Here is a 27262-nt window from a genome sequence, read left to right on the forward strand (position 1 = left end):
AGATCGGACAGAAAAAAAAAAATTTAATTCGTACAATACGTTGTGCATATATATACCGTACGACTTATCGAACATTCGTCTGCGTAAATAAATTACCGATATGTATATACGTGTGTATCAACTGTAAAATAGGTGTACCCGTGTTACGTTACAAAGAATAAAAATTCCGATTGATAAGAATTATCATTGCTTCGATATAGTGTATTGAATTCCACACATGTCTATTCATCTCTACATTCGTTTATTTTCGATTTATGTCACTATAGTCATAGATAATACCCTTGACTCGATAACGATCTCTCCAGTGAATACAATGTGTGAAAACGAAGATGACGATGCGATTCCGTTGAAACGCCAATCACTGTAATATAAACCGAGCCTACACGAGTAGGTACACAGTAATTTTTCCGTTAGTATAAACGAAACCGTTTGAATTTCCCGCCGCGCCGGTATAATATAATCGAATACATATATAATTTAAATTCAGCTAAAGCTGCTATCGGCGCGCATTACAAGCCGCGTCTGATGTTTGTCCGAGTACAAAGTGTTTATAATCGACTAGTCGGTGTCGGAATTCGAACGATAATCATGTTTGTCGATATAATGCACGTAATCAGTAACAACGCGCCAATATGCCACATGGTAAAATCATCAATTGCGTGCGCACCGTGACGCACGGAACGTCTGGAATTGTGCGTGGTTGAACGCGTTGCAGATGCTGGCGCTTGCGTTAAAACTGAAAAATTGAATCCAGCTCCCATCGCAGAGAGCAGCAACGACGAAGAGAGAAGGAGAGAGAGAGAGAGCAAGAGAGAGAGAGAGAGAGAGAGAGAGGAGAGAATAAAGACGGAGAACCGAGAGACCGTTCGCCAACGCGCAACTACGACAGCACAGCGCAAGTTTAGACGACGCAGTTAAAGAGTTTCTGTACAGGCGTGTAAGTGGCGTGTATGCGTGCGCGTGCCTCCCGTGCGTTAAAATCCTTCGGTCAGTAGCGCGGCAACAATCGTACGTACTACAAGTGCGATATCGATATGAGTAGAAGGTGTGACAACCGCGTGCGAAAAGTTTTTAAAAGTATTGCGCCCTAAGTTTCGCGGGTTTTTTCTCGTTTCTTCTCTTTTTTTTTCTCCGATTTTGTTTTTTAATTTTATTTAATTTTTTTTTTTTTTTTTTTTTTTTACCTCTTACTTATCTAAGTTGTTTAATATTTTTTTTTCTTTTTTCTTTTTTTCGCACTTATTTATTCAACGCGGCAAGCTATTCGTCGCAATGTTGCTGCAGCGTTGATTTACGTTGGAGGTGGATGAAAATTTTAAAGGAGAGGAGCAAGCGGAACGGAGCAAGGGAGAATAAATAAAAATAGAAAAGAAGAAACAGCGACTCGCGAAACAGCGAACGATGAACGTGCACACCCCACGCAGCGTGTGAAAGTGGAAAAAGAAGTTTCTTAAAGATTGTCCAATCTGAAATTAATAAATAAGTAATTGTAATTGAGAGTGGATTTTAATCGTGAATAAATTAACGCGTGAGGTAACGTTATGCTTGTAATACGGATTTAAAGCGCAGTGTGACAGTTGTCGTTGTACGTGATCGAATTTCGGAGTAATTATCGTATTTAAGCAATGAGGTGAGTTCTTCCTGTAAAATGCGATTGTGTTTTTTTTTATATACGACCATGTTTACACATTATTTCGCTTCGCGTGACGTAAATGAAAAATAGCTATTTCACGCATGCGTGTCTGATAGATTATATGTAATATATACTACGCATTTACCAAATATTTTACACGCATTATTGTACATATACACACATATGTGTTGTACACAGGTATATATATACGTACACATGTATACGTATACATGGTATGTGATATCATCGGTATTTAATAAACGGAAAGCGCGAGACGCGCGCGATTTTTACCTTCTTTACCGATCGGAACACCTTTCGCCTGAATCATCTTATACAGGTGTAGAAATTTTTTTCAAACAAAGTATGATATACCCGTGAGACAGAATAGTGAGAATTGCAGGGGGAGACGTGAATTGCTATTTTATGAAAATCGGAATCTCGCGACGCGTCGATATTACGTGTACAGCTAACTAAAAGAGTCATATGGTAAAGTCGAAGCGGAAGAAAGATCATATTTCACTCGAAATACAGCAACAAGATATACCATAATAACTATGCGTATAAAATTATACGAGATGTTTACATAAATACGGTTCCTCGTGATTTTTCTTTTTTTTTTTTTTTTCTAATCCGTGATAATGTACCGAATTCGTTGTTTACTTGCAAAAAAATTTCCAGACGTGTCCGCCAAGAATGAATCAAACAGAGAAGAAAAAGTAAAAGTAATATAACAATCGGGAATTTCGATAAAAATGTATAACTGCGAACGAAATAATATCCGCAGCGACCTAGCTATGAATTTTTCGTATCATTGACCCATCTCGAGGCAATAGAATACATGAAAGATGAAAATGATTCGCCGGCACAGTAATGCGAAAGACAACAAGGAAGAATATCGGGAATTCCTCATGACTCGAATACTGCAAAATAACATCACCGGTTCGATATGCAAACGGCACAGGCATGCATCACGCACACAGAGACACATGAAATGTAACTTTCATACGCCGAGTTGTTATTGTCAAGGACTTGGGATCGTCGCAAGGTGCATGTCGGTACCTACACAATATTCGCGGTACGCGCACACATCGTTCCTTACACGTACCGTGTGTGCCATGCCTATTTGGTAAGATAATGCGGTCATATACGGAGCGCTGCTAACGTCGTCGACGCGTTAAATACATCCGCATACACGTATGCTTATATTGTTGTTAGAATACCTGGTTGTAAAATAATTGTAAACGATTATAGCAACATACGTGGATGTGTAACGTACACGCGTATTGCGTTATGTGAAACACGAGTTTTCGGACAAACATCCCGTAGCTGCATAATCACATCGCACTTCTTTATTTAGCATTATAGTACGCAAAACTGTTCTGTCACGGTGTAAAATGTACGGTATGTGTAGTGCGTACATATATCGAGTGGGTTATTTATAGCCGCGGAGTCGTTTGAGAAGAGTTAACGATTACTCGAATGGCTGTACAGATACATCTAATGCGCCTCGATCGCAAATTGTAATAATCATCTAGACCAGTCGATTGTACTTTCCATCCCTGCAGTCTACGTTCTTCTTCTTCTTCTTCTTCTTCTTCTTCTTCTTCTCATTCTTGTTAATATTATTACTATTATTCTTCTCGTTCTTCTCCTTCTGCTTTCGCGTAATAATATCAAGTTTGCACAACACAAACATATTCAGGCGTTTATTCGGGTCAGAGAGTTTAGTTAGTCGCTGCGGATAATTAAAAGCAGCGAAGCAGCGCGCCGCGTGGCCCGCGGGCTTATTCCGCGGCTCTCTCTCTTTTATATCTATTTTCAAAGCGAAACTTCGTCGGCGGATTCGCATACGTATTACACGTATGTACTCGTATATATATATACATATATGTATATATATATATATGCACGTGCGTTGTACCGAGATGTTATATGTATATTAAATCCAAAAGTGTAACGATGAGTAAATCATACGTTACCGGCAAAAACAGCAACAGCAACAACAACAACATCTCAAACCCCCCAAGGATTTTCGTATTTTAATTAATCTCGTTCTCTGTCCCGTTTTCCCGATAACTTTTCGTCTAATATAGAGTCGAAACACGATTTTTCAGTAACGGACGATATGCGTACATATATGCAGGTATATTTTACACACATACTTATGAATTTGATTTCTTTTCTTTTTCTTGTTCTCTCAGTATTAAAACAATACCCGGCGTATAATGATTCGTTAATTTTGAAATTAGAAACTGTGAAAGAAAATTGCAATGGATATGATCTTGCAAGAGATGTGAAATAACAAAGGAGAAAGAAACAGCTGTCGTGGATTTCATAGTAAAGAAAATGACATTTGCGTGATCTCAACATTACAAGGTGTCACAGGTAAAATAAAATATGCGCAATCGTGCACCTGTAATATTATTTTAACGAGAACTTTACACAAAAAAAAAAAAAAAAAAAAGACAAAGTAGAAGAAGAATTTTCTTGCAAAAATAGAAAGTAAAATGAGAGAAAAAAATGGAATAAAAGAAACGCGACAGGAATGACGTATTTGCAAGTATAATATTAAAAACAAAGAGGCAAACGCTAATGAACCGATAATCGTTGTACATACCTGGTGCTTAGAAAAGCAACTATTGTACATGCACGTGTAATATTTATATCTTCAATTTGGGTAGTATGTAGTTTAAACATATTACGTATAATATGTGTGTATATATATATATATTATTATATATAGATCAAGTATACACGTGTATATGCATATGTATTGTACAATAGCTAGTACTACTAGTTATACTTGAAGTATATGTTCGATATGTGTACAATGTACATATGCATGCGTGTAGTCGATAAAATAAATGTATACGTGAGTGAATGTGTATTGATCAATTTTTGTTTGCGGTTTTAGATACTTCACTTAGAGCAGAGATAAGAAATTCCGGTTACACGGTGCGAACTAGTCTAGTTTAAACAATTTTTTTTTTGCCTCTCATTTCGTTTCATTTCCTTTCATTAATTGGTTTCATTTAATTTCGAACCGCTTATTTTCCGTAGACGCGCTATGTCTCTCTCTCTCTCTCTCTCCCTCTCACTTCCGTCTCCGCTCCTTCTTTCTCGCTGTCATATCACGTTACGCATGCGACGAAATGCGCAGAGATACGACCGTATCATTCCGAGTTCCATATACCGGTAAAGTACAGAATAGAGGCGCCTCAATCGCAAGCAGTGGACGTATAAAATATTAACCTACGTAATACGAAGAAAACATACCTGTATGCCTGTGCAAGTGTAACCTAGAGGACCGCGTCTTCGAACGATCGGAGAAGAGAACGCGCCTGCGACAACAACAAACGAACAAACCAACCGAATAACAATATACCAATGAATGACGGTAAATTAGTCATACAAGGTAGCAACTCAAGTATACCTTATTGTGATACCGAGAGTGAAACAATATTATCGAAAATATCGCGACAACGAAACCTTTCGCATTACAGGGTATTTAAAATAGAAAAGTATGAGAGTGATAAGATTCTTTCGAAATTAGTGAAAATTAATTATGAAAAAACACGCGAGGGACAAGAAAAAAAGAACGATAACAAGGTGAAAAAACTTGTATAACTAAAACGTATCGATACCGCTGATTCGAGTAAAATCTTTCTTCTCTCAATAATACGAAATATAAGAAAAAGTAAAATCAGCTTTCCTACCCTTTTTGATCGTACACGACTTTTCTATAGTAATATATTATATAATACATGGTTTAAAATAATGTGTAACCAATATTACACATATCCATAACTGATCCCGCGCCGCAGCCTATTTAGTTACACGTATTGGCTTCTATATATTTTTGCGGACATTTCAAAAAATGTTTTGCACCGCGTATGCTCACGTGCACTTTGATGTGCGTGTGTTTGCATGTATATAAATATGTGTGTGTGGGTGTATACGTATCCAGATATTATAACCGTGAACAAATAAGAAGTTGTTGTTTTTATTATTTCTTTTTACAACTCTTATAATAACTTGCGGGACGACCGACTGCAGCAGCAATTTATGCAAATGGCCTCGTTCGTGTTTTCGACGTTTCTGGTTATACGTATAGTATAGTTTATCCATACACATAAATACTTTCTAACTAGAATAACAATTATGATAATAATAATAAATTCGGTCATAATCCCAATGCAAAAAATTGCTTCACTTGTGCTGCGGTAACAAATGTCACAATAAAATCATGTAGTAAACGTTGTGACTTGTCTCGGTTGTACTTCCAGCCGAGAAAAAAGAAATACACGCAAACGTTGATGAAATAAGGTTGAAAATAAAACAGAAAACGTATATATATATATATACTCTCTTTCTCTGCAAGTTCTTTCTCAACATCGTTTGTCGTCGGAAAAATTATTAATGGAACGTTATTATTTAGTTGTTAATGTCTTGCCTCTTTCTTCAAATCTTCACCTTAACACACAAGGCAAGACCGCGTAAAGAAGACCACCTTGAGAAAAATGAACCCTCGCTAATCATTCGAGCGTATGTATTTAGGGTATGGTAACGGTGCGCATCTTCATACATATACATATATATATAATAAATATATATAAATTAATACCAATCATTAGAAACAAATGCGACATGCAAAATGTTATACAGAAAGACATATAAAAAGTTTATAACATGTCATATATATATATATATATATATATATATATATATATAATATACTAATATACAAATAGACCACAAGTTTTGGAATTTTTTTTTGCATCATGGTTATTCATCACATTTGTTTCTAATGATTGGAATTAATTTATTCCGGACCACGCTCGTGCAATAATTTCCAGCCTTCGCCGATTTTTTCCATCGATAAGTTTGCCGGTCGAATTAAACATTCGAATGTTCCAATAAAATTAAAGGTTAACTCATAAAATTCGGTTTTCAACTCTGAGAGAAAAAAAAAAAAAAAAACGAAAAAAAAATTAGGATTTCAAATGTCGGGTTGTTCTTTTTACACAGAATAGTCTCACGGTAAATAATCTCTATCAAACGAAACGTGAATAAAATTTAAAACGTACACAGCATAATGCAGTTAACTTTAATTTTGTCTACTTTTTAAACTGGCTAATATATTACGTAATCAATCAATAGTACAGCTATGAATTTTTGTTTACTTATGTTTTTTCTTTTTTGTTCACCGAAACTAAACAAACATATCGTGTGTGGAAAATAATGGATCAACAAACAAGTTTTATGGGTAAGCAAATAAATACGCGATAGAATTCGAAAAAATATTACAAGCCTCTACATAGTTATAAAAGTACGTAATGTTTGAGAGTAAGCTAAAATTGAAAAATAAAATAAAATAAAACAAACGAAACGGATCGTTTTCTTGCGTCTCGACGAAGATAAAGGAAGATTGGAAAACAAAAGGAACAGACGTTTTACATGTATACGAATTGCGCATTTATACAAATGAATTCACGCCATATGTATATACATATCCACATAGGCATACATGCATACTGACAAACGTATCCCGCAGCATTTTCTAGCTATACCGAATGTGTATAAAGTTAAATACAGATCGGAACTCAACGGATATGCTAATTAAAAGGCAAATAACCGAACGGGGAGTAGAAAAAAAAAAAAAAAAGAAATATCCTGGATTGATACACTGATTGCGAGAAAACATGTCATTGTACAGCTACGTTGCATACCTATACGTACGTAACGCTGAGGAATTTCACGTGAAAATTGTGATGTTAAAAACGATAAATCACATGTAACGAATAACCTAAAAATATGTACGTTATAGCTGGTATTATACTTTCTGCTATGTAATTGAAAAAAACTCACGATGTTCTTTTGCATTGCCTAAAATCATCCAATATCGATTATTATACACAAACTGGTAGCAATTTATTCAGTAAACTCACAACTTGTGGATCCAATGATTATTCAAATATCGCTATCGGTAGATAAGTGATCGATGAATCTTCTAGAATATTACCGAAGGAAATCTATGTTAGGAGAAAAAAAAAAAAATAAAAATTCGACACAGTATCGCAGCGTTTCATTTTTTCCAAAATTAACATATTTAACCGGCATGTTCATCGTTTGACCTAATCAGTCGTTTCCGAGTGTCAAATAAAAGCGTTAAAAAAAAAACTCGGAATGAATAAATTTTTTAGTAGAACCATGATAGTTTTCAGAAGTAATTCTTCACATTTTTTATCCAATGTAACATTAACGTGTACAATGTATAATACACATTATGATCATTCGGGTACCTGTAACTTTATAAATCATAAAAATGAATGTTTTACCGAATGAAAGATATTACGCACAACTTGTTTTTTTTTTCTCACAGACTTTCATGGTTCTGCTAAAAATATTATTTACTTCGAGGTTATTTATTTTATATATTTATTTTATATATAATATTTTTAGCAGAACCATGAAAGTCTGTGCCACCGCTCGTCGTCAGACTGCAGTTTGTTTACCTATCTCTGATTCCCAGCTTCCTCTGCCATATCTACATAAATTATACCTAATGTGTACCTGCCCGCTATCTAACTCCAAGATCAAACAAGGCGGGAAGCGAACAGTTGACGTAGAAAAAAAGTGGAGGAGAAAAAGAAAGATAAAGGGGAGGAGAAACTTCGCGGACCATCGCGTTAAGGCCACGTAGTACTCCCAGCCTTACCGACCGAGCAAACTCACCCTTTTTCTTCCTAAACGAACGGAACGGGTTCAAATTTCACGTGAAACCATCTTTCGTTTATGAAATTATTGTATTTCTTAGTTCTTGTCTATAGCGACATCAATATTGCATAAAAACAGTCTCACGATATTCGTTTCACGGCTTATTCTTGCAGGAATTGTATCTAAAAATATCTCAAAAACGACACATTGTTTTAACGATTTTTAGGATGCCAATAACTTTCCTGCATTCCGCTACAAAAGAGCGATGCATCGTCGAATTTCGAAGTCTTTCCGTTCGTTATTGTATTTAATGTATGAAGAAAACGGGTGAGTTTGCTCGGTCGGTAAGGGTAGGAGTACAGCACGGCCTTAACGTTATACGAGTTCTATAGGCATATGCAAATTTGTATTCGCATTGCGGTGTATCCGTATATAAGTGCATACATCTGGTGTGTATGTATTAATCGCCACTTATTCGCGGGTATATTTTGAGCTTCGAGAACGAATGCGGAATACCGAGGCAATATTCAAAAGCAAACTTATACATTCTTTTCACCGTATGAAAGAAATATAGCAGAAATAATTGAAAAACAATATTGTACACAAGAAACAAAAGAATATCTTCGAATAATATTGATACTCTCGCAACTGCAGCCTGCTGCATACATACGTGTGGAAGAAACACAGAGATCGTGACTTGGATTAAAAGTGTGATGTATTAGAGAAGAGATCGTCAATTTTTACGATGTTCTTTAGGCCCGGTACGAATTTTTGATTAAAAACCTCGAAGAACCAATGCTTTTCTTATGGCAAAAATTAAGGCGTTCCAGGGGTGGGTAAATACCGAGGGAAAATTTTTGAAAGAATCTGATATTTTTTTGAAATATTTCGAACCAATTTGGGGGTTGTGACCATTAAAATTCGATTTTACCCTTATTAAGGAAAGGTCTAATGTACATATGTAATATATCTAAAACGTGCATACATAATAACCTTATGAAGTTGAATTGACTATTTCTTTCCTCATATCATACTCGTACGCATCGTTACTTTATAATATTGTGCGCATCAAATCGAGATACGTATGTGTGAGTATATTATATATATATATGTATGTTATCGAACAAATTTGACAACGAGTCATAGACCTTGATCGATGAACAATTTAATATTTCCTGTCTCTTTGTACCTCCCTCTCTTTCAATATCCATATTGTATGTGTCAGGATGTCCCTTATTTTGATCATTTTGCAATTATTTTGATTTCCTGTATTTTCTTCTTCCTCTATTTAATTTATAGACTAATCGGAATTAGAAGGAAGATCCAGTCCACTCCGGCACGAGGCTTAAAAATTTTGATATGTAAAACGGAATTTTTGAAAAATATTTAAGATTTTTTAATTGTTCGATTTTAAAAATTGCAGATAATTAATGTGGATATTCTCAGGGAGAGTTGGCATGGAATACCCCATATATACATACAGATATCGCGTTATCGAAGACAGCGAACATTATTTATCGGAGGCCATTTCAACCACCATTTACGTTGCAACGCATGTTATCTATAATTTCGTTATTATACAATGGCGATGATTAATATTTTTCTAAACAAATACAGCCGCTGCGCCTATCGCGCCCAATTAACCACATCCTGTTTTATGTTTATTGGCTTGCTAACCTGCCCACGCATTGTGAACGCAAATTACACCTACCGAAGTACATGATAGTCACACTGGTCAACGGTGGTTTGTTGCCCTTGATATTTCAGTGGTCTTATTGTTAGTAAGATTTGATGTTTACATGAAGAATACGATTTTTCTTTTTGATTTTTTTATCAACATTCAAAGTTTGTCAAAAAAATACCACACGTCTCGCCAAAAATAATTTTCTTTTTTGTCACCTTCATGTTTTTCCATGAATTTCGGTCTTTGAGAGCGTAAAATTTACGAATAACATCACGATTATATTATTATAGAAACCATCCTCCCCTTGCAATACTACAATAATATAACAACTAGAGCCAATCTCATACGATTGCCGTACAACGTGAATGTTACATGCGGAAATCGTTAATAAGACAGACATTTATGTTGACTTATAATAAAAATGTTACCGCGTAAGATCTTTTAGTTTATACGCTACGTGCTATTCATACCGTTGTGCGAATATAATTATTTCTTCCTCTGTATAATGGGACGGTACATTGATTCATACATTCATACGTGTATATAATGGACGCTGAGTGAGTCGACATGATAGGATCTTGTTTACTTATTTATTTATTTATTAAATATATGTAATGCATATACATATATATATATATATATATATATATACTTTTTCTAACGCCACTACAACTGCTTTATGACGAAACATAGTTTAATTAATAATTGCGATGTACAGCGATGGGAATTTTTCACATTTTCACGACCTTTGCAAAAACAATACTATAATAATACAACATGTTTCTCCTCATATGCAGAAAATGGTTCAATTCGATTAACGACATTCCCCTTTTTATTACCGAAGAGCAGGTATTATACGTATATGTATGTACGTATTAAAGTGTGCACTGTGTAATAAAAATGTATACAAAAAATTCCACCGGCTATTTTGTACGAAATTTAATGCTCTACAAAAAAAAAATCTGCAAAAATTTTGTTGAATCTAATATTTATCACGTTACCAGCGAAGAACCGTCCTCATATTTCCGTTAATAGTGACAAAGGAAAGATTTTTATAACGTGTAGTTTTAAAGTGATTAACATATTTTTTTTTTTTTTTTGTTACGTAATTTTTACATCTTTGGTCGTACAGTATACCTTACACATGTGAATAGTGCACCACACATGTTAACATTAAACGACAACTAGATTATTTACGGAAGTACATAAAACGCGCGGTTCAACATCCGACTCGTATGATAACAAATACCTGCAACGTTTCAAAGATAAGATGCCGGGTATCCTTGACCAAGAAACACTCGTATAATACATACAATATAATATACACTGTACGTGTGCGCGTGTGCGTGTGTTCGGTACGTATATTTTATGCGGTATGCAAACACGCAACGCAATTCCGTCACGTTTGTCTGGCATGCCTTCCGTTATTGTTTGTTATCGTTTTACTACAAATACCTAATACGTTATGTCAGAGATGATAATGCAAGTACATGTAACGTATATCCACTGCCGATCGCAAAACCACTTGAAGACCACGTGCGCATTCGCTAATTATTATTATCCATATTATACCTATACGTATACACGTCAGCTGACACTTGTGTCGCGGTTAGAACATGCAAATGCAGGGGAACGTTGGGCACGACTTTTTTTTATATTAAACTAGAGGTTGGTTTACTTTGTGAGTTGAATTAAAGTAAGGCAAAAATAACCTTTTTTTTTCTTAAGATTTAAAAAGACGATATTTTAGACAAAGATCATTTGCTACGGAATACATACATTTCTTCGATCATACATATCGATGGATAACCAATGATTCGTTCAATACAGGTAGAATTAACAGATGCAGTCGTTACAGGTGAAAAATAAAAAAATTCGTAAAATTCGTCTCTATCATTTTTTTTTTTGTTCAATTCCGACGATATATTGATGCTCGTAAACCACGTAAAAAAAAAAAAAAACATTTTGCAACGTATGCACGATTTTCGCGGTTTTTTTGTTACCCGTTAGGCGGGATTTTTTATTACCACATATATATATACATGTATTAGAAAGAAATTCGAACAATTTTGTTGTTTTCTCTCCTGCTGTATGAAAAAGAGAGTGAGAAAAAAACATGGTAGTTAATTTTTAACCTCACGGTTGGCGATGAGTTGAGCTTTATTATCGGTTTCCGAAATACCTTCACGACAGAAGCCGTTTGTTTGGTAAACAATCTAATCTGTGGTTAAAATTTTGTCGCTCTGTAGAAACCGTTTGAAAAAAAAATCAGTATATAATTTATACGTATAAATAAATTAGACACAATCGCATCGGAATCAAAGCGTGTGTAATAAAGTTTGTCGTTTCAATATAAATAATACGAAGTCATCGCGATTTTCAGATTCACGAGCCGTTAATTAATTGCTAGGAAACCGTCTATCGTGTTATTTATTATTATTATAAATTTGTTCTAACTGTATCATAAACACATATTTTATACACGCGCTATAAATATTACATATATCTATATACATGCATGACTATAATACAAGATTTCAAAACTCTGCCGCCTCAAGGAGAATCCGCGTCGCGTAAAATCGTGTTTCTTCTTCTAGCCTTTGCCTAGCTTATAATAGGTATACGTTATAACTATACATTATATACACCCACACAAACACACGCACACACACACATATATATATATATAACATTTATCCTGCAGTCAGAAAAAAAAAGTAAGAAAAAATGTGTCGCTCATTTTAGCCAATGAAATGCGTTTTGACATTTCAAATGGTTAGAACCGTGTTTATTATTACTATTTTTCAAATGTTACCGCGTAAAAGTTGACCATGGAATCATTTATAAACAGATTTTAATCTACGTACCGCGAAAGAAAAAAAAATTTTTTTACACATATTTTGCACAAAATTTGCCAATACTTATCAGATCTGTACGTACTATGTACGTACAATCGTCTAAAACGTATAGCCATGAGAAATTTACAATAAGTATTGTGAAATTATGTGTAATTGGTGACAACTTTTTGGGAACTATTCTGATTACACGCGCGGACATGAGAGAAGTTGAGAAAGAAAAAAACAACAGGCATTCGATCGATGAAGTCTCGACGGAAAGTTGTGAAACATTTTACCAAATTTACCCGCATCTTTGTCGAAATGAAGTAGGTATAATATGGTACATATATATATATATATATGTATATAAGGCACTCCACCCCAAACCGATCTACGTCTGACCCCCACGACCGGTGATTTTATTTATTTTTAAGTATGGTGTAAATTGTAAAAAAAAAAATCATCCCCCACTGAGTTGTGAATTTTTCGAACCACGCGTTTGTTTTTCTTACTACCAAAAACACAAAAACCCAATCAATCGGCTTGAAATTTATCTCATAAATTCTTCGTTTAATAGAAAAACTAATTTGGTTTGGAAATTACAATCAAAACAAGTAATTATAAAGTGAGAAAAATGGAATTAAATATAAATTTGATAAATAGAAATTTATATTTCATTCCATTTTCTCGAATTTATTTACCTGGTAATATCGATGTTGTCTTCCACGATATAATAATTATAGTTTACACAATGGCAGCAAAAACTGACTCGGTTACGTACACTAGTACATAATATATATATATATATTAGGGTGGTCCTTATTTGGGGTGTTGACGAATTCCGATAAGTGCGCCCCCTAGACACGTTTGAAATAAATTAAAAAAAATGTGTGCGAAAACGGAGCGCTGTAGTCCAATTAGAAGACGTGCCTGTAAGCTCGTTTTGTTTTTCATTCGAATAACATGGGATTTTCAGACTACTTCGGTCATTATGTTTTTGAGTTGTCCCCATGAACGCAAAAAATTCTTTTTTCACATAAATCTGTTGTTCATGGATCTCGGAATATCGTAAAATCTTTCCCGATCCAGAAAAACAGACGGCGATCAAAACATTTTAATTTTAATTATTACTTTTTAAAAAAGTATAAAGTATAAACGATGTGTTTTTAAATACACTAATTGAAATACATATTTTTTCCCACATGTACAATTATTTTTTTTTACTAACTTATGACGTAAATAAGACTGCCTTTTAATTGGTGAAATACTGTCAAGCACCAAGCGGCTAAAAAGAGGTATTCTCACGTTGATCAATTTGCCGTCGTGTATAATATCAGGGGGATGGGGGGCGTAAAGGTTGTGATAACGACTTGTGGAAAAATATACGCGTAGTTGTACCCATGAACAACAGATTTATGTGAAAAAAGAATTTTTTGCGTTCATGGGGACAACTCAAAAACATAATGACTGAAGTAGTCTGAAAATCCCATGTTATTCAAATGAAAAACAAAACGAGCTTACAGGCACGTCTTCTAATTGGACTACAGCGCTCCGTTTTCGCACACATTTTTTTTAATTTATTTCAAACGTGTCTAGGGGGCGCACTTATCGGAATTCGTCAACACCCCAAATAAGGACCACCCTAATATATATATATATATATATTTCTATGTACACGCATGTGAACGTACGTAGATAAATGAAAACGCCGATCAAACGTCCAACGCTTTAGTTTATTTATGTTTGACTGCAACGATCGCTAAACATATCAGATACACGGGCAGGTCATTTATATGCAAAAATGCAGGAGCAGGTAAAACAATATTTTAATACTACACATGTACTCGAGTTTCGCATGCAGCCATACCTGTAGTTCTGTACACTGTATTAATAATTATGAGAGATATCGTCGCATGCCGACGAGTATATTGTTTAAACAATTTAAGCAGCTGCCGAATTTCCAGCCCGATGCATGTTCCATACACCAGCAACACCAACAACGATCACTGCAATTATTTTATACTCACGCATGCGTGCATCCCGTTTTTCATACATTATTTACATTTTTTCTAAACATAATGTACAGACACGTTTGATAATATTATTCGTTTTATTCTCTTCGAGAGTGATTTATCCTGTTCAATTTTTCAATAATGTTACATCGATCCTATCAATTTTCCTCAAACTTTTCGAATTTCGTTCACGCGTGCAAAGACAATAATGAGTGAACTATCGAACAGTGAAAATATCTGTCACTTATTGCGTATAATACGGGAATATTTCAAGTTAAAAAATTTATGCTTTTGCCACTTTTCAAGTCAATATTAACATTAGTTTCCTCAAAATTGTTCAAACCACCGACCCAGTTTTCACGATTCGAGTTTATTCATGCGTTAAATCATTTATTAACGATCAAACGAAGGAAACCAGAACTAAAAATTAATAAATACATTTATTTTCAACTTTAACCAAGCGATTAAATTATTTTTCTCTTTTGCCAGTGTAATTACACGAAATAAACATGCCGAGTAACTGTTCCGTGTACAATATACGATGTAGATATATAGGTGTGTGTGAATATCTACGTATGTATGATATTACATGCATATGTTTTTCTCGACCGCGTTTCACGTTTCGCGATTGAGCGTTCGAATTATTGCGTCGCGAACATGTATTTGTCCGTCAGGAGTTTGCACCCAAAAATATCCGAGTATCAAGTTTCAACTGGAGGAGGGAGGGGGTGTATCAGAGACGTATCGGTTAGACTGTCTGGATCAAACGTGTTATTCGCAATGTTGTTTGCGCCAATGATACAAGAACGCGAATAGAGTTAATCAAAAAATATTACCCTAATGTGTAATACTAATAATAATTCGTCTCCGGTATCGTTGGCGAAAATAAACGTTGCTTGACAATTTCCAAACGGTTTTTTCCCTAACTTTTGACCCGGCCGTTCATATTAATCTCAGAATCAGTAGGCAATTTCCATGAGCGTTGTTTAAGCTCTCGAACATATGCCACGTATCGTCTGTTTGTGTATTTGTGATACCCACTCGCGATAATGAAGGCCTGCGATGACAACGGGGGGGGGGGGGGGGGCATGTGGGATATGATCCACACTGCGAGGATATCTACTTACCGAATATCAGACACGTGGCGCCGACGCGGAAGGTTAAAAAATAATTATAATTAATGTATAATGTATAATGTGTAATATATGTGTGTGAAAAAATAAATAAAATAAATGGTATATTATTATTTTCCTACTTCGTGTGTTTAATCACATGACATGTGCCCGAGTGAATCATATCGATTATATGTATTATATATTATTTAATAAATATTAATTACAAACTTTGTACACGTGCTTAAATATACGGTAAAGCCGAAGTACGGGTTGCGTTGTTGATAACACGGTTAATACGGCGATGTGAAACGACGGTAATTTTAAATTATCATTCGTATAATATTTATTTTTAAATCAAATTTCGTTTCATCCCGCGACATGATCTCGAGGATAATTGTTATAAGATAATAATTTCATGGAATATAGACGGAGGAAAAAAATAAAAAAAAAAGAAAAACACATCCACGTATCCGCATGAAATTTTATAAATCGAAGCGCGGTATTAAACTCTCAGCCGCAGTTTTTCTTTCTATTTCTGAACCGCGGACACTCTCTTTTGGACTTCGTATGAAAGTTTCTCTCTCTCTCTCCCCCTCTCTTCTCTTTTCTCTTTTCTACTCTCGCTTTCCTCTTCTCCCTCAAGTTATATTATTAAACTTTATTGTCACCGTTTTATTTTCATCCATACGATATCGCCCGCGAAGAATGCTTGCCCCGCGATCTTTCCGCCCGTACAAAATAATGTCACCGGTTCGGCTCTGTTATATGATCGCACTCTCGCACACAAACACACACATGTCCGATATGCATTATCGCCCACAATATTATAGAAATGACTATGGCTAGAGCATAACGAGCTGCGGGAATTTGTTGACAAAGTTTACACACTGTAGCAATTGTTTGTCACGTTGAAATTAGTGACGTTATCGTAACGAATTACATATGGTGAGGAGAAATCGTTACTTCACGACTTTTGGCGTTGTTTGAAATTCAGTAAACGGTAATGAGACAAGATATATACGCAATACTCGTACGTATTTGGAAATCTTTATACGAGCAGTTCCTTCGATCATCGCGAAGCTAAGAACGTTACGATGACGTAACAAACTTCAACATTTTAATTTTTTTACTCTACTTCTTCTTTTTCTCCTGTCCCCATAAATTCGTTACATTGTAGCCGATTTTCTACATTTGTCATCGCTGTATAATTTTTGCCAATATTGATCGAACCTGTCACTTCGCATGTGCGTGTACAGTTATTTTTCATTACAACAACTGTATATTTACATTGGCATCGTAAGAAATCTGAAACGTGTTACTTTTCGTATAAGAGGCGTCGCTGCATACGTCGACACTTTTTGTCCAAATTTTAGAACTCGTCATTACACGTGCGAAAAATGTCAACATTGGCCGGGATTAAGGTCGTTGTATATATATATATATACACACACAACATATAATAAAATAGTAGTATATATTATATACAAATATAGCCAGCCCGTGGTGGGGCGGGAACTCAAGGCTTTTGACAAACGGATAAACAGCTGGCATTTTAGAAGATGAAAACAGAATAAAAGCAAAACAAACAAACCCAAAATTGCCCGAGCTGTCGACTTGAACGTTATTCAGCTACTACACAAATATTCTTGTGTTTTACAAGAACCGCGCGCAAGTAACGGGATGAAAAAAAAAAAAAAAAAACCCCGACAGCAACACGAAATGTACGTAAATTTTTGGAACATTTTAAATTCCATACTATATGTTGTAACTCTTATGCGTACAATAATACATATACATTATAGTATAGTTATTATCATTATTATCATTATTGTTGTTGTTGTTGTTGTTATTATTAAATGTCGCATCTACGCACAGCTGTATAATTATTTTTATAATCGGCTGTAGAAAGCATCTTGTAAAATCTTATAAAAAATATAATATCCAGCTGTTTGTCCGTTTGTCAAAAGTCTTGATTATATTGTTATACATAATATATCTAGATGGCAAATTTCACTATATTACGTACGTTTAAGTAGATCGTTAAGAAATTGCTCAATAGGTATGTAGAATGAGCATAGATACATAGAAATTATACACCAATAATCATATCCAGCGTAAACTTTATCTATTAATCGCACTTACATCGTCTCTGTGTTTTATACGTATGATCTGTATATACGACTCTATTGCCAAATCGGGGTTCAATGGTTAGTAACGTAAACGAAATAAAAACGAAATAATCGTAACGATGTGAGAAATATATATATATATATATATATATATATATGTGGTGCTATCGGGAGGTTAGGAAACGGATGACGCCAGAGATTGTGGTTGATAGTGATATGGTACTGACAAACTGTCTATTATGAGAGAAATCGAGTTACAAGAATGGGATGGTATAATAGAAATGTGACAACAGGGAAAAAGACGAAGCTAGTTGGTAGATGCGTATGGTTACATATATATATATATATATATATATATATATATATATATATATATATTTGTATAGACTAATTATTCAACTTATAATTTTGATGACATTTTTTTTTCATTTCTTTTTCCGCGCAGCATTCCGTGATTACAACGATGTAACAGCTAACATCGCTCCTGTTTTCAAATATATAATCTGCAAGATAGAAATCGCCCGACTTCCCAAGTTTCTTAAATAATCTGTGATTTTCTGTTACGTACAATCTATTTACACAGTCTTGCTCCGTTCTTGTAGTATTTTTTTTTCTCTGTTCTATTCGTCGAGTCAAAGTTGTTTACCGTTGATCTTTTCAATTTCTACAGGTAACGAAGAATTGGCAAAATGTTTCAAAGTCCAGGGCGTGTTTTATGCCTTCTGGCCGTTTGCACGACGCTGCAATTGGGCAATGGTGATCAGTGCTTAACGAGGCCTATATTTGAAAGTAAGTACCTCCGTAAATATATTGCTAATAACGAATCACTGCGTAACAATTGTTATCCGCCAACAACAATAATTTATCGAGAAAATGAAGAAAATGTAATATTTGACGGACGCGCTTCTCATATCGACGAGGCTGAAGTTACGGTAACGTTATCGTAAGGAAAGTTTGGGGAAAAATAACTATTTTTTTATTTTTACAACGATTTTGAAGTAACTGGGATTGCAAAATATAATTACGCTTTGTTTCGTTACGATTTACTGAATTTTTAATAGTTCCAAATTTGCGAAATACCGGTTTTTCCTCAGCATGAATCGTTACGATAACGTTACTAACTTTATCATGATCATATCTACTACGTATAGGTTACATGGTACGTAACGAGTCGACGAAATTTTTTTGTAAATATATTCCACGACGGAATGTACGCAATACGTGATATTATAACGAGTGTAATGCCTACTTTAAAAGTTTTTACAAATATATCATACACAAATAATTGGACAATTGCAAGTTTTGTTTTCTTCGCATTTCAATTTTTCAAATTCAATTACTACTGCGGATAAAAATTGCCTCCTGCGCGCAGGTATAATAATCATGCGTATAAATAACATACAGTGTCGTGATAAAAATTTCAGAGGTAACGGCGAAGCGGATCGTCCAATTGGAAGGAAAAACTTTGGACATCAGATTCGAATTATCGAGACGAGTAACGCAGCGTTTGGTATCCAGAGTAATGAAAATATTCCTAACCGAGGTACTTGGTTACTCGGCCGTTTCGTTAGTGGAAATAGATGATAATTTTAACGCAGAGGAGGTTATTTCGAGACTATCGGACGGCCAACATCCTCAAAGCATGTAAGTCCACGTCAAAAGTAGAAAATTAACAAACGAAAAGTTGAACCGAGATTGAATCCTTGAAGAAAAAAAGTATCGACGTGATATAAAGAGAATAAAGATCTAAAGGTCGTGGTAATCGATACGCGAATTAAAGAATAAAATTTCGTTTCCTGAACATACGTAGCTGTAAAATCATTACACCGTGATGATAATCTCTCGTGACTTAAAAAAAATGACAAATTTTTACTTTAAATAAAACCTTTACATTCAGCCGGACGTACACTTATCCCGTAGAATCACGGTAGATCAGGACAAAGGTTAAAGGGGTGCTTTGGTCGGTTTCTACGCTGACGTACGCATCGTCAAAGAACCTATTTCGAGACCCGATCTCTCATTGTCAGTGTAGCATGTCCTCACGGCGTGATTCCAGAATACCAGAAACAATGGTGAACATGGAAGTGTGGCTTCCAGTGCAATTGGACATGGCATTTTACATGGAGTACTACGACGTTAAGGATTGCGGTTTCGTCGCACCACCGGGCTACTTCGGATGGTTCGTGCCGCGAAAATTGTGGAGATCGGACCGGATGTCAAGCAGCTGGGAGATGTTCGCGAATAACGAGAGAGCGTCAGATTTTCAACCGGATGACGAGATCCTCGAGGAGATAAAAAGGGCGACACTGAAACCGGGATCCGATAACCAGCACTACTGCACCGAGAAGGACAACTGTCGGGATGGATTTTACGTGCCGGAACGATGCCGGAAAACGAGCAGTGCCGATATAGCGAACACGTCGCTCAGCAATAACGAGGTGCGAGATGTGAGGGAGAGTTGCGCCCTGCTGCTGACGAGCGATCCGGACGCGACGGGTTTCGTCAAGGACGACGTAGACCGTCTGAAACTGTACGTCATGGTCGCCTGGGTTGGTCCGCGTTTGAAGAACCTTACCGAATGGATAACGGATCGATACGCGGCCTCTAGATCCAACAGATCGCTGGTCATACTCCACTGGAATCCAAGCGACCTTGTGCCGAGCGATCGGGACTTCGTTTCGGTTGATTTTCCGCGATGCGACTTGAACGGCGAGAGGTGTCCCTACGGTTCGAAGAGGCTGACGAAGCTGGTCTGGGCCAAGCTTGAAAAGATAGCGAAACTCGCTTACCAGACTATAACGAAGGTGTACTTCACCGGTAGCATGTACCAGGAGCTGATCGGCGGTTACAACAACGACACGTCCGAGGAGAAGGTCGCCTGCGATTGGCTTGACAAAAATTTGGAGTGGGCGTTGAAGAATTGGAGGTCCGAAGACAGGGACAAGAGCGTCCTCACCATAGGGGGTATCTTTCCGATGACCGGCTCGTCCTACAAGGCTAAATCGATCCTGGTAGCGGCGGACATGGCGAGGGATTCCGTCAACTCCAACAACACTGTCCTCAAGGACTACAGCCTCGAGCTCCTGGCTCGCGACGGACAGTGCAAGTCGGACATGGTCATGAAGTCGTTCATCGACTACATCGTTTACCAGTACAAAACGCTGATCGGGATTCTGGGTCCGGCGTGCTCGGAAACGCTCGAACCACTGATCGGGATCTCGAAGCAGTACAGCACCATGATAGTCAGCTACAGCGCGGAGGGTTCGAGCTTCGACGACAGGGAGAGCTATCCGTACTTCTTCCGCACCATTGGCGAGAACAAGCAGTACAAACACGTCTACCTTCAGCTGTTGAAGAAGATGGGATGGCGAAGGGTAGCCGCTCTGACTGAGGACGGTCAGAAATACACCGAGTACATATCTCACATGCAGGATTTTCTACAGGAGAACGGAATCACGTTTGTCGACAATGCTAAATACCCGAGGGATAGGGACATCGACGTTATGCGGAGGGTGAGTTTTTACTCCTATGATTATGATTCTTCATCCTCTTCTTCTTCTTCTTCTTCGATTGTTACGGAAAAATATCATTTTTCACCGTCCATTGTTCGTTTAATATTCTACTATGGTTCGGAAAGAGTGTCGTATCGTGGTAGCGTTTAACTTGCACAGTTGTGATAGCAAAATTCACTTAGGTATACACAATACGATCCGCAGTGGAGAAGCGAGCGAAGAAGAGCGACGGGTATGACAACATTGGTTCGATTGTTCCTCTCATTCTCCGATTCCGAAGATAAATTGTTGTTGTTTGTTACAGTATTTAGATAACCTGAAGAAGAAACGAGCGAGAATTATTATAGCCGACGTTTACGACGAAGTCGCGAGGCAAGTGATGTGCGAGGCTTACAAGTTGGAAATGACCGCCTATCAAGTTAGTATGTCGTTACAATAATGATGAGAATTAGTTTTTACTCTGGGTTTATTTTCACCATTCTTTTTCTCATCCGTTTCCTCAGCCAAACGACGAACCGTCATACGTACGATATTTAAGCATTTGAACAGGATTCGCGATGTCGAATTAGTTGTTGTTCCGTTCTCTTTCGTGATATAAAACCATCGATTCTACGGAATACCGTTTTTAGATGAAACGTCGTCGAGCATTCGCAACTAGCTAATTTGATACTAAAATTATTCCGCAACTCTTGGCAGACTTTCGTTTAGGTATTACACGTGAATACGCGGGTTATAAATCAGGAATATATAATATTGAAACTCTGGAGCCATAACTTTCTCACATCAGCGTTTCATCGTACAAATATTCTTTGGAATTTAGAATTTCACCGGCATTGACTCTGTAAGATCTCCACTAACACGAAGATCAATCGCGATTTCCGCAGGGTTACGTCTGGTTCCTTCCGTTGTGGCTACTGCCGGGTTGGTACGAGACGGAGCGTTACAACGCGGAGGGTGAAACGGTGCCGTGTTCGAACGCAGAAATGGCAGAAGCGGTGAACGGCTACCTGGGAATAACGCACTCCTTCTGGGCTCCGGACGACGAGACGATGCAGGAAAACATAACGGTGAAAGAATGGCGACAGAGTTACGAGGCGAAGTGCCAGGAGCAGAATCTCCTGCCGTCGGATTACGCCGGTTACGCCTACGACGCGACCTGGACCTACGCCTACGCGATGGACCAGCTGCTGGCAGAGAACGAGAGCTACGTCTTCGCTCTTCACCACGAACAAACGGCGAACAGACTCAGGGACATAATAAGCCGAACGGACTTCTACGGAGTGTCGGGACGGATAAAGTTCCTGGGGGGAGCCTCGCGGATATCCGTCGTTGAAATCGTTCAGCACGTCAATAACGAGACGAAGAAAATCGGCCTGTTTCATCCCAACGTATCGGACACTCACAACGAAGTCGTTGGCGGTCGTTTGGACCTCAACATGTCCGCGATAGTATGGCTTACCGGGGAAAAACCGAACGACGGATCTTTGAAGCCGGACAAATGCGTCTTTTCCGGTATAGCTGAACTTCTCGACGTGACCTGCGAAGTCGCCATCGTCATCGTAAACATCATCGGTTTCGGTTGTCTCGGGGTTTTGCTGATCGTCGGTTTCGTTATGATCAAGAGAAAGTTAGTACCTTGATTCCGTTATGTTACTAGTACAATATTTCGTCGAAAGGATCTTGACGACACTTTGATTCACGACCAAACGTTGCGGTCAATTACCGTGCCGTTCATACTTTTCAATACTTTAATGAAAATAAATTGTTGATTGCGCGTTTTTTACAGATACGACGAAAAAGTTCGTCTGCACGAGAGGTACATGAAATCGCTTGGTATCGACTTGCTGCAAACGGACACAGCTGGTCTGGACAAGTGGGAAATACCGCGTGAATGTGTCGTGATAAATCGGAAGCTCGGCGAGGGAGCTTTCGGCACTGTTTACGGAGGCGAAGCTTTCTTTGCGGAAAAGGGATGGCTCGCCGTGGCGGTGAAGACGTTGAAAGTTGGAAGTTCGACCGAAGAGAAATTGGACTTTCTGAGCGAGGTCGAAGTGATGAAGCGTTTCGAGCACAAGAACATCATCAAACTTCTCGGCGTCTGCATTAAATGCGAACCGGTTTACACGGTTATGGAATTCATGCTATACGGCGATTTGAAAACCTATCTCTTGGCCAGGCGGCACCTCGTCAACGATCGCAATTACGAAGAATCCGACGAAATATCTAGCAAAAAATTAACAGCTATGGCTCTCGATGTGGCAAGAGCTCTCAGCTATTTGGCTCAGCTCAAATACGTTCACAGGTACCAATTTCATTCGATTGAATTCAATTATACTCGTTATCAGTTACGTACATCACCCATTATACCTATCAGAAAATCGAATTACTTCTTTTTCATATGTGAAAATATATCCGTACATATCGTAAGTACACCTCCAATCGAGATTCATCAAGTTTCCAACGTTAGAAAAACTTATCAAAGATTGCTAGATTTCATTTCTACAAGCAGATGATAACAAATTAACACAATTTTCAAGCCCAAACGATTAGAAAAAAATACATCTATTCGTCCAAAAACTAACGACACAATAGGAATTTTTCAAACCGAAAAATTGGAAAACGGCACCCCAATAATATTATTCAATAGCAATGGGTAGTAATAATACTAATGTTTATAGTAGTCCGGATAATAAACAGGCTGAAAGTGTGTAATAAAATTGTTTACGCACCGGTATCGACGACGAACTGTTTACTGAGTTATTTTAGATCAGGTTCCCATTAACAACAACGCGAGCTTCGCTCAGTGTATATATATATAAATATAGCGAAACGCGTTGTCGTTAATGGAAACCTGATTTATATGTACGTGCGTGTGTGTGTGTGTGTGCATGCATACATATACATATGTTTATATATGAATGTGTGTGTATAGAGGTACACGAGTAATTATATATATAGGCAATGCTAGGATTTCTCCACATTATTATACACACGTATGAATAACATGTATAGGTAATGAGACACGCTCGTTGGTTTATTCCAGAGACATAGCATCGCGCAACTGTCTGGTGAATGCTCAGCGTGTGGTAAAATTAGGTGACTTTGGTATGACTAGACCAATGTACGAGAACGACTACTACAAATTCAACAGAAAAGGTAAGCAACAACTGATAACTGACAGTGAAACAGGCTGATTACTCCTGGCCACCGACTCGATTAAACGATTGAAATCAGGCGAGATTGAAGTTAGTAACGCAAGTTATCGTAACGTAAAATATGGAAAAAATATCACTATCTTCTTATTTTTACAACGACTTTGAACGAACAAGTATTTCTAAATATGAGTGTCTTTCGTTTTGTTACGGTTTACTGGATTTCAAACAATTCCAAAATCGCGAAGAAACGGTTTTTCCTCAGCACGACTCGTTGCGATAAAGTTAGTAGTTTCAACGTTGTGAAATCAGTAATAAAAATACCTATGTTGTAAGAGAGTGAAGTTGGCCCGAAGTTCATGAAATTCAAATTTAAGGAATGCTACCGGTGAGATGGATGGCCCCCGAATCTCTGGGACTGGGAATATTCACACCGGCATCCGACGTCTGGTCCTACGGTGTTCTACTCTACGAAATAATAACCTTCGGAAGTTTTCCCTTCCAAGGATTGAGCAACAACGAGGTCCTGGAGCACGTGAAGACGGGAAACACGATAGCCATTCCATCGGGAATAAAGGCCCCCCTGTAAGAGATTTAAAAAATACGATATACGGTACAACGAACGACTCGAGACACCCCGTTTGATCCAGCATATATAATATTTATTTCTTCTTTTTCTCGGTCGGCGTTAAAAGGGAAAACCTTATACGTTCCTGCTGGAAAATCGATCACAAGTTGCGACCAAACGCGCCGGAAATCGTCGATTTCCTCGCGACGAATCCGCGGCTGTTATCGCCGTGCCTCGACGTCCCCTTGGCGAGTGTGCAGCTCGAGCATACGGGTCAGGTCGACATTCAGCTGCCGGAAAAGTTCCGTAAATTTTCCGTATCGATGAGAAGATCCTCGCAGAGCGCGGCTTCGCCGAGAATGGTGGCTACTTCGATCGTGAGTTCCGGAACGCCGCTGATCCGGGGAATTGAAGATGACGACAGGACGATCGGAAGAGGGCGAGAATTGAATCGCGACAGTTTCATAAGCGCGAGATCGTCCGCATTTGGAAACACGGCGCAAACGGCGGGGGAAAGTTCGAGCCCTTTGCTGTCGACGAATAGCGGCGGACTTCCGGTCGTCGATAACTCCGATTCCGATCAGGCATCCAAATACCTCGAACTGCAGCGTTTCGTGAGCGGCGGCGGCGGAAAATCCACGGACACTGGTAATAAAATTTCGGCTAGGTACGTCAACATGCGACCGGGAATGGACGCGGAAATTGACGCCTGCGACGAAAGCTTTGATCGGGGAAACGTTTTCTCGACGATGACAAAGACTCCTGGAGCTCGAGCCAACGGCGACGTTGCCGAGGGGCATGACCCCCTAATTCAACGCGCGCCTTTCCTCTGACGTCACAACCGTGTTACGTCACATTGTGTGCGGGATTACGAACCTTCGATTAAACCAGTGAAACGCCTTTTCTTAGCCTAAAATATCCACAGTTGTGTGCGATATACGCAAGGCTTACGAAATGTGCAAACATGTGTATATACGCAGTATAAGGTGCGCGTATCCGTCACGCCGCTAATCACGCGGCTAAGGTGTATTATATTTGACAATTAAGGTACGGTGTTTGACCGGGAAGAAATTGAGGTGTTGCATAACAAGAATGATAAATTAGAATGCGAGTTACCTATGAAACGTGAAAACAATCTGCATCCGAGAAATACTTTTCTTTTTTCACTCTTTGTCGGTATCCGATTACAGGAAACAAGATTTTCCATCAATATAAAGATCACCGAGAACAAAGCTACGATGTTAAATTTCTGTATCCCTCGAAATAATCTTTGTACAAAATCAAATTATTTCAGAGGGTTATTCAACTTCCGAGAAATAACTCTTCCGACTTGAGAGGTTTTGACGAGTGTACAGGTATACAACAATTTTCACAGTATTTATTTACTTGTTTGAGACAAATATTGACCCCTGTAAAATTAGTATCTCAAACCCTTGGTAGAACTTCTTCTCTACGGTCTGGGGAAAAGGAAAGACAGATTTCGAAACGAACTTTTTCAATCCTTTCCTTATTGTATAAAACGATTGCCTCATACTTTGGAAAGGAAAAAATTGCGTCCCGTATTTTTGAAGAAGAATCCTCACTTCGAATTCACAACTTTCGTATCAAATAATGAACTTTGGCAATACTTTAAACATACTCATATTATGACGGATATAATTGTATTATAGAGATTCAATTTCATCGGGCTAATTGTGCCTGAATGAGAGAAAACGTTGTTCCTTCTCATAACAGTCATCGTATAACATTCCGTAAAGCATATAACAATATAAAATAAGCAATTGTAACGAATAAATTTTGAGAATTGAAGTAGAATTTCAATTCGTGATACGCACGAGGTTTGATTAACGAATTGACTTCCACGAACTTTTTATATTGCTAGTACTTTTCATCTAACAATTGT

The 27262-nt window shown here is 37.5% G+C and overlaps 1 protein-coding gene across 8 annotated transcripts; it reads left to right on the forward strand.

Annotated features, from left to right (window-relative positions):
* The first annotated feature begins 949 nt into the window (after positions 1 to 949).
* Positions 950 to 26826, forward strand: LOC124298846 (uncharacterized). 8 transcript variants are annotated; one of them, XM_046751380.1, is made up of 11 exons: positions 950 to 1077; positions 1322 to 1630; positions 18798 to 18916; positions 19552 to 19771; positions 20160 to 21639; positions 21944 to 22057; positions 22524 to 23266; positions 23426 to 23941; positions 24683 to 24795; positions 25169 to 25376; positions 25487 to 26826. In XM_046751380.1, the coding sequence occupies exons 3-11, from the start codon at positions 18817 to 18819 to the stop codon at positions 26190 to 26192; spliced, it is 4200 nt and encodes a 1399-aa protein (XP_046607336.1). In that variant the 5' UTR covers positions 950 to 1077; positions 1322 to 1630; positions 18798 to 18816; the 3' UTR covers positions 26193 to 26826. The 8 variants fall into 8 exon arrangements, with proteins under 8 accessions (XP_046607336.1, XP_046607335.1, XP_046607334.1 ...); XM_046751379.1 differs by having other exon boundaries at positions 951 to 1077; positions 1261 to 1630; XM_046751378.1 differs by having other exon boundaries at positions 952 to 1630.
* The last annotated feature ends 436 nt before the right edge of the window (positions 26827 to 27262 follow it).

The sequence above is a fragment of the Neodiprion virginianus genome, chromosome 2 (assembly GCF_021901495.1).
Source record: "Neodiprion virginianus isolate iyNeoVirg1 chromosome 2, iyNeoVirg1.1, whole genome shotgun sequence".
Lineage (NCBI taxonomy): Eukaryota > Metazoa > Arthropoda > Insecta > Hymenoptera > Diprionidae > Neodiprion > Neodiprion virginianus.

Excerpts from the sequence above, each read along its gene's own strand:
- LOC124298846 (XM_046751380.1), top strand. The coding sequence starts at position 18,817 with ATGTTTCAAAGTCCAGGGCGTGTTTTATGCCTTCTGGCCGTTTGCACG. Across the intron at positions 19,772-20,159 it reads GGCCAACATCCTCAAAGCAT|CATGTCCTCACGGCGTGATT; the intron begins GTAAGTCCACGT and ends TTGTCAGTGTAG. Across the intron at positions 25,377-25,486 it reads TCGGGAATAAAGGCCCCCCT|GGAAAACCTTATACGTTCCT; the intron begins GTAAGAGATTTA and ends CGGCGTTAAAAG.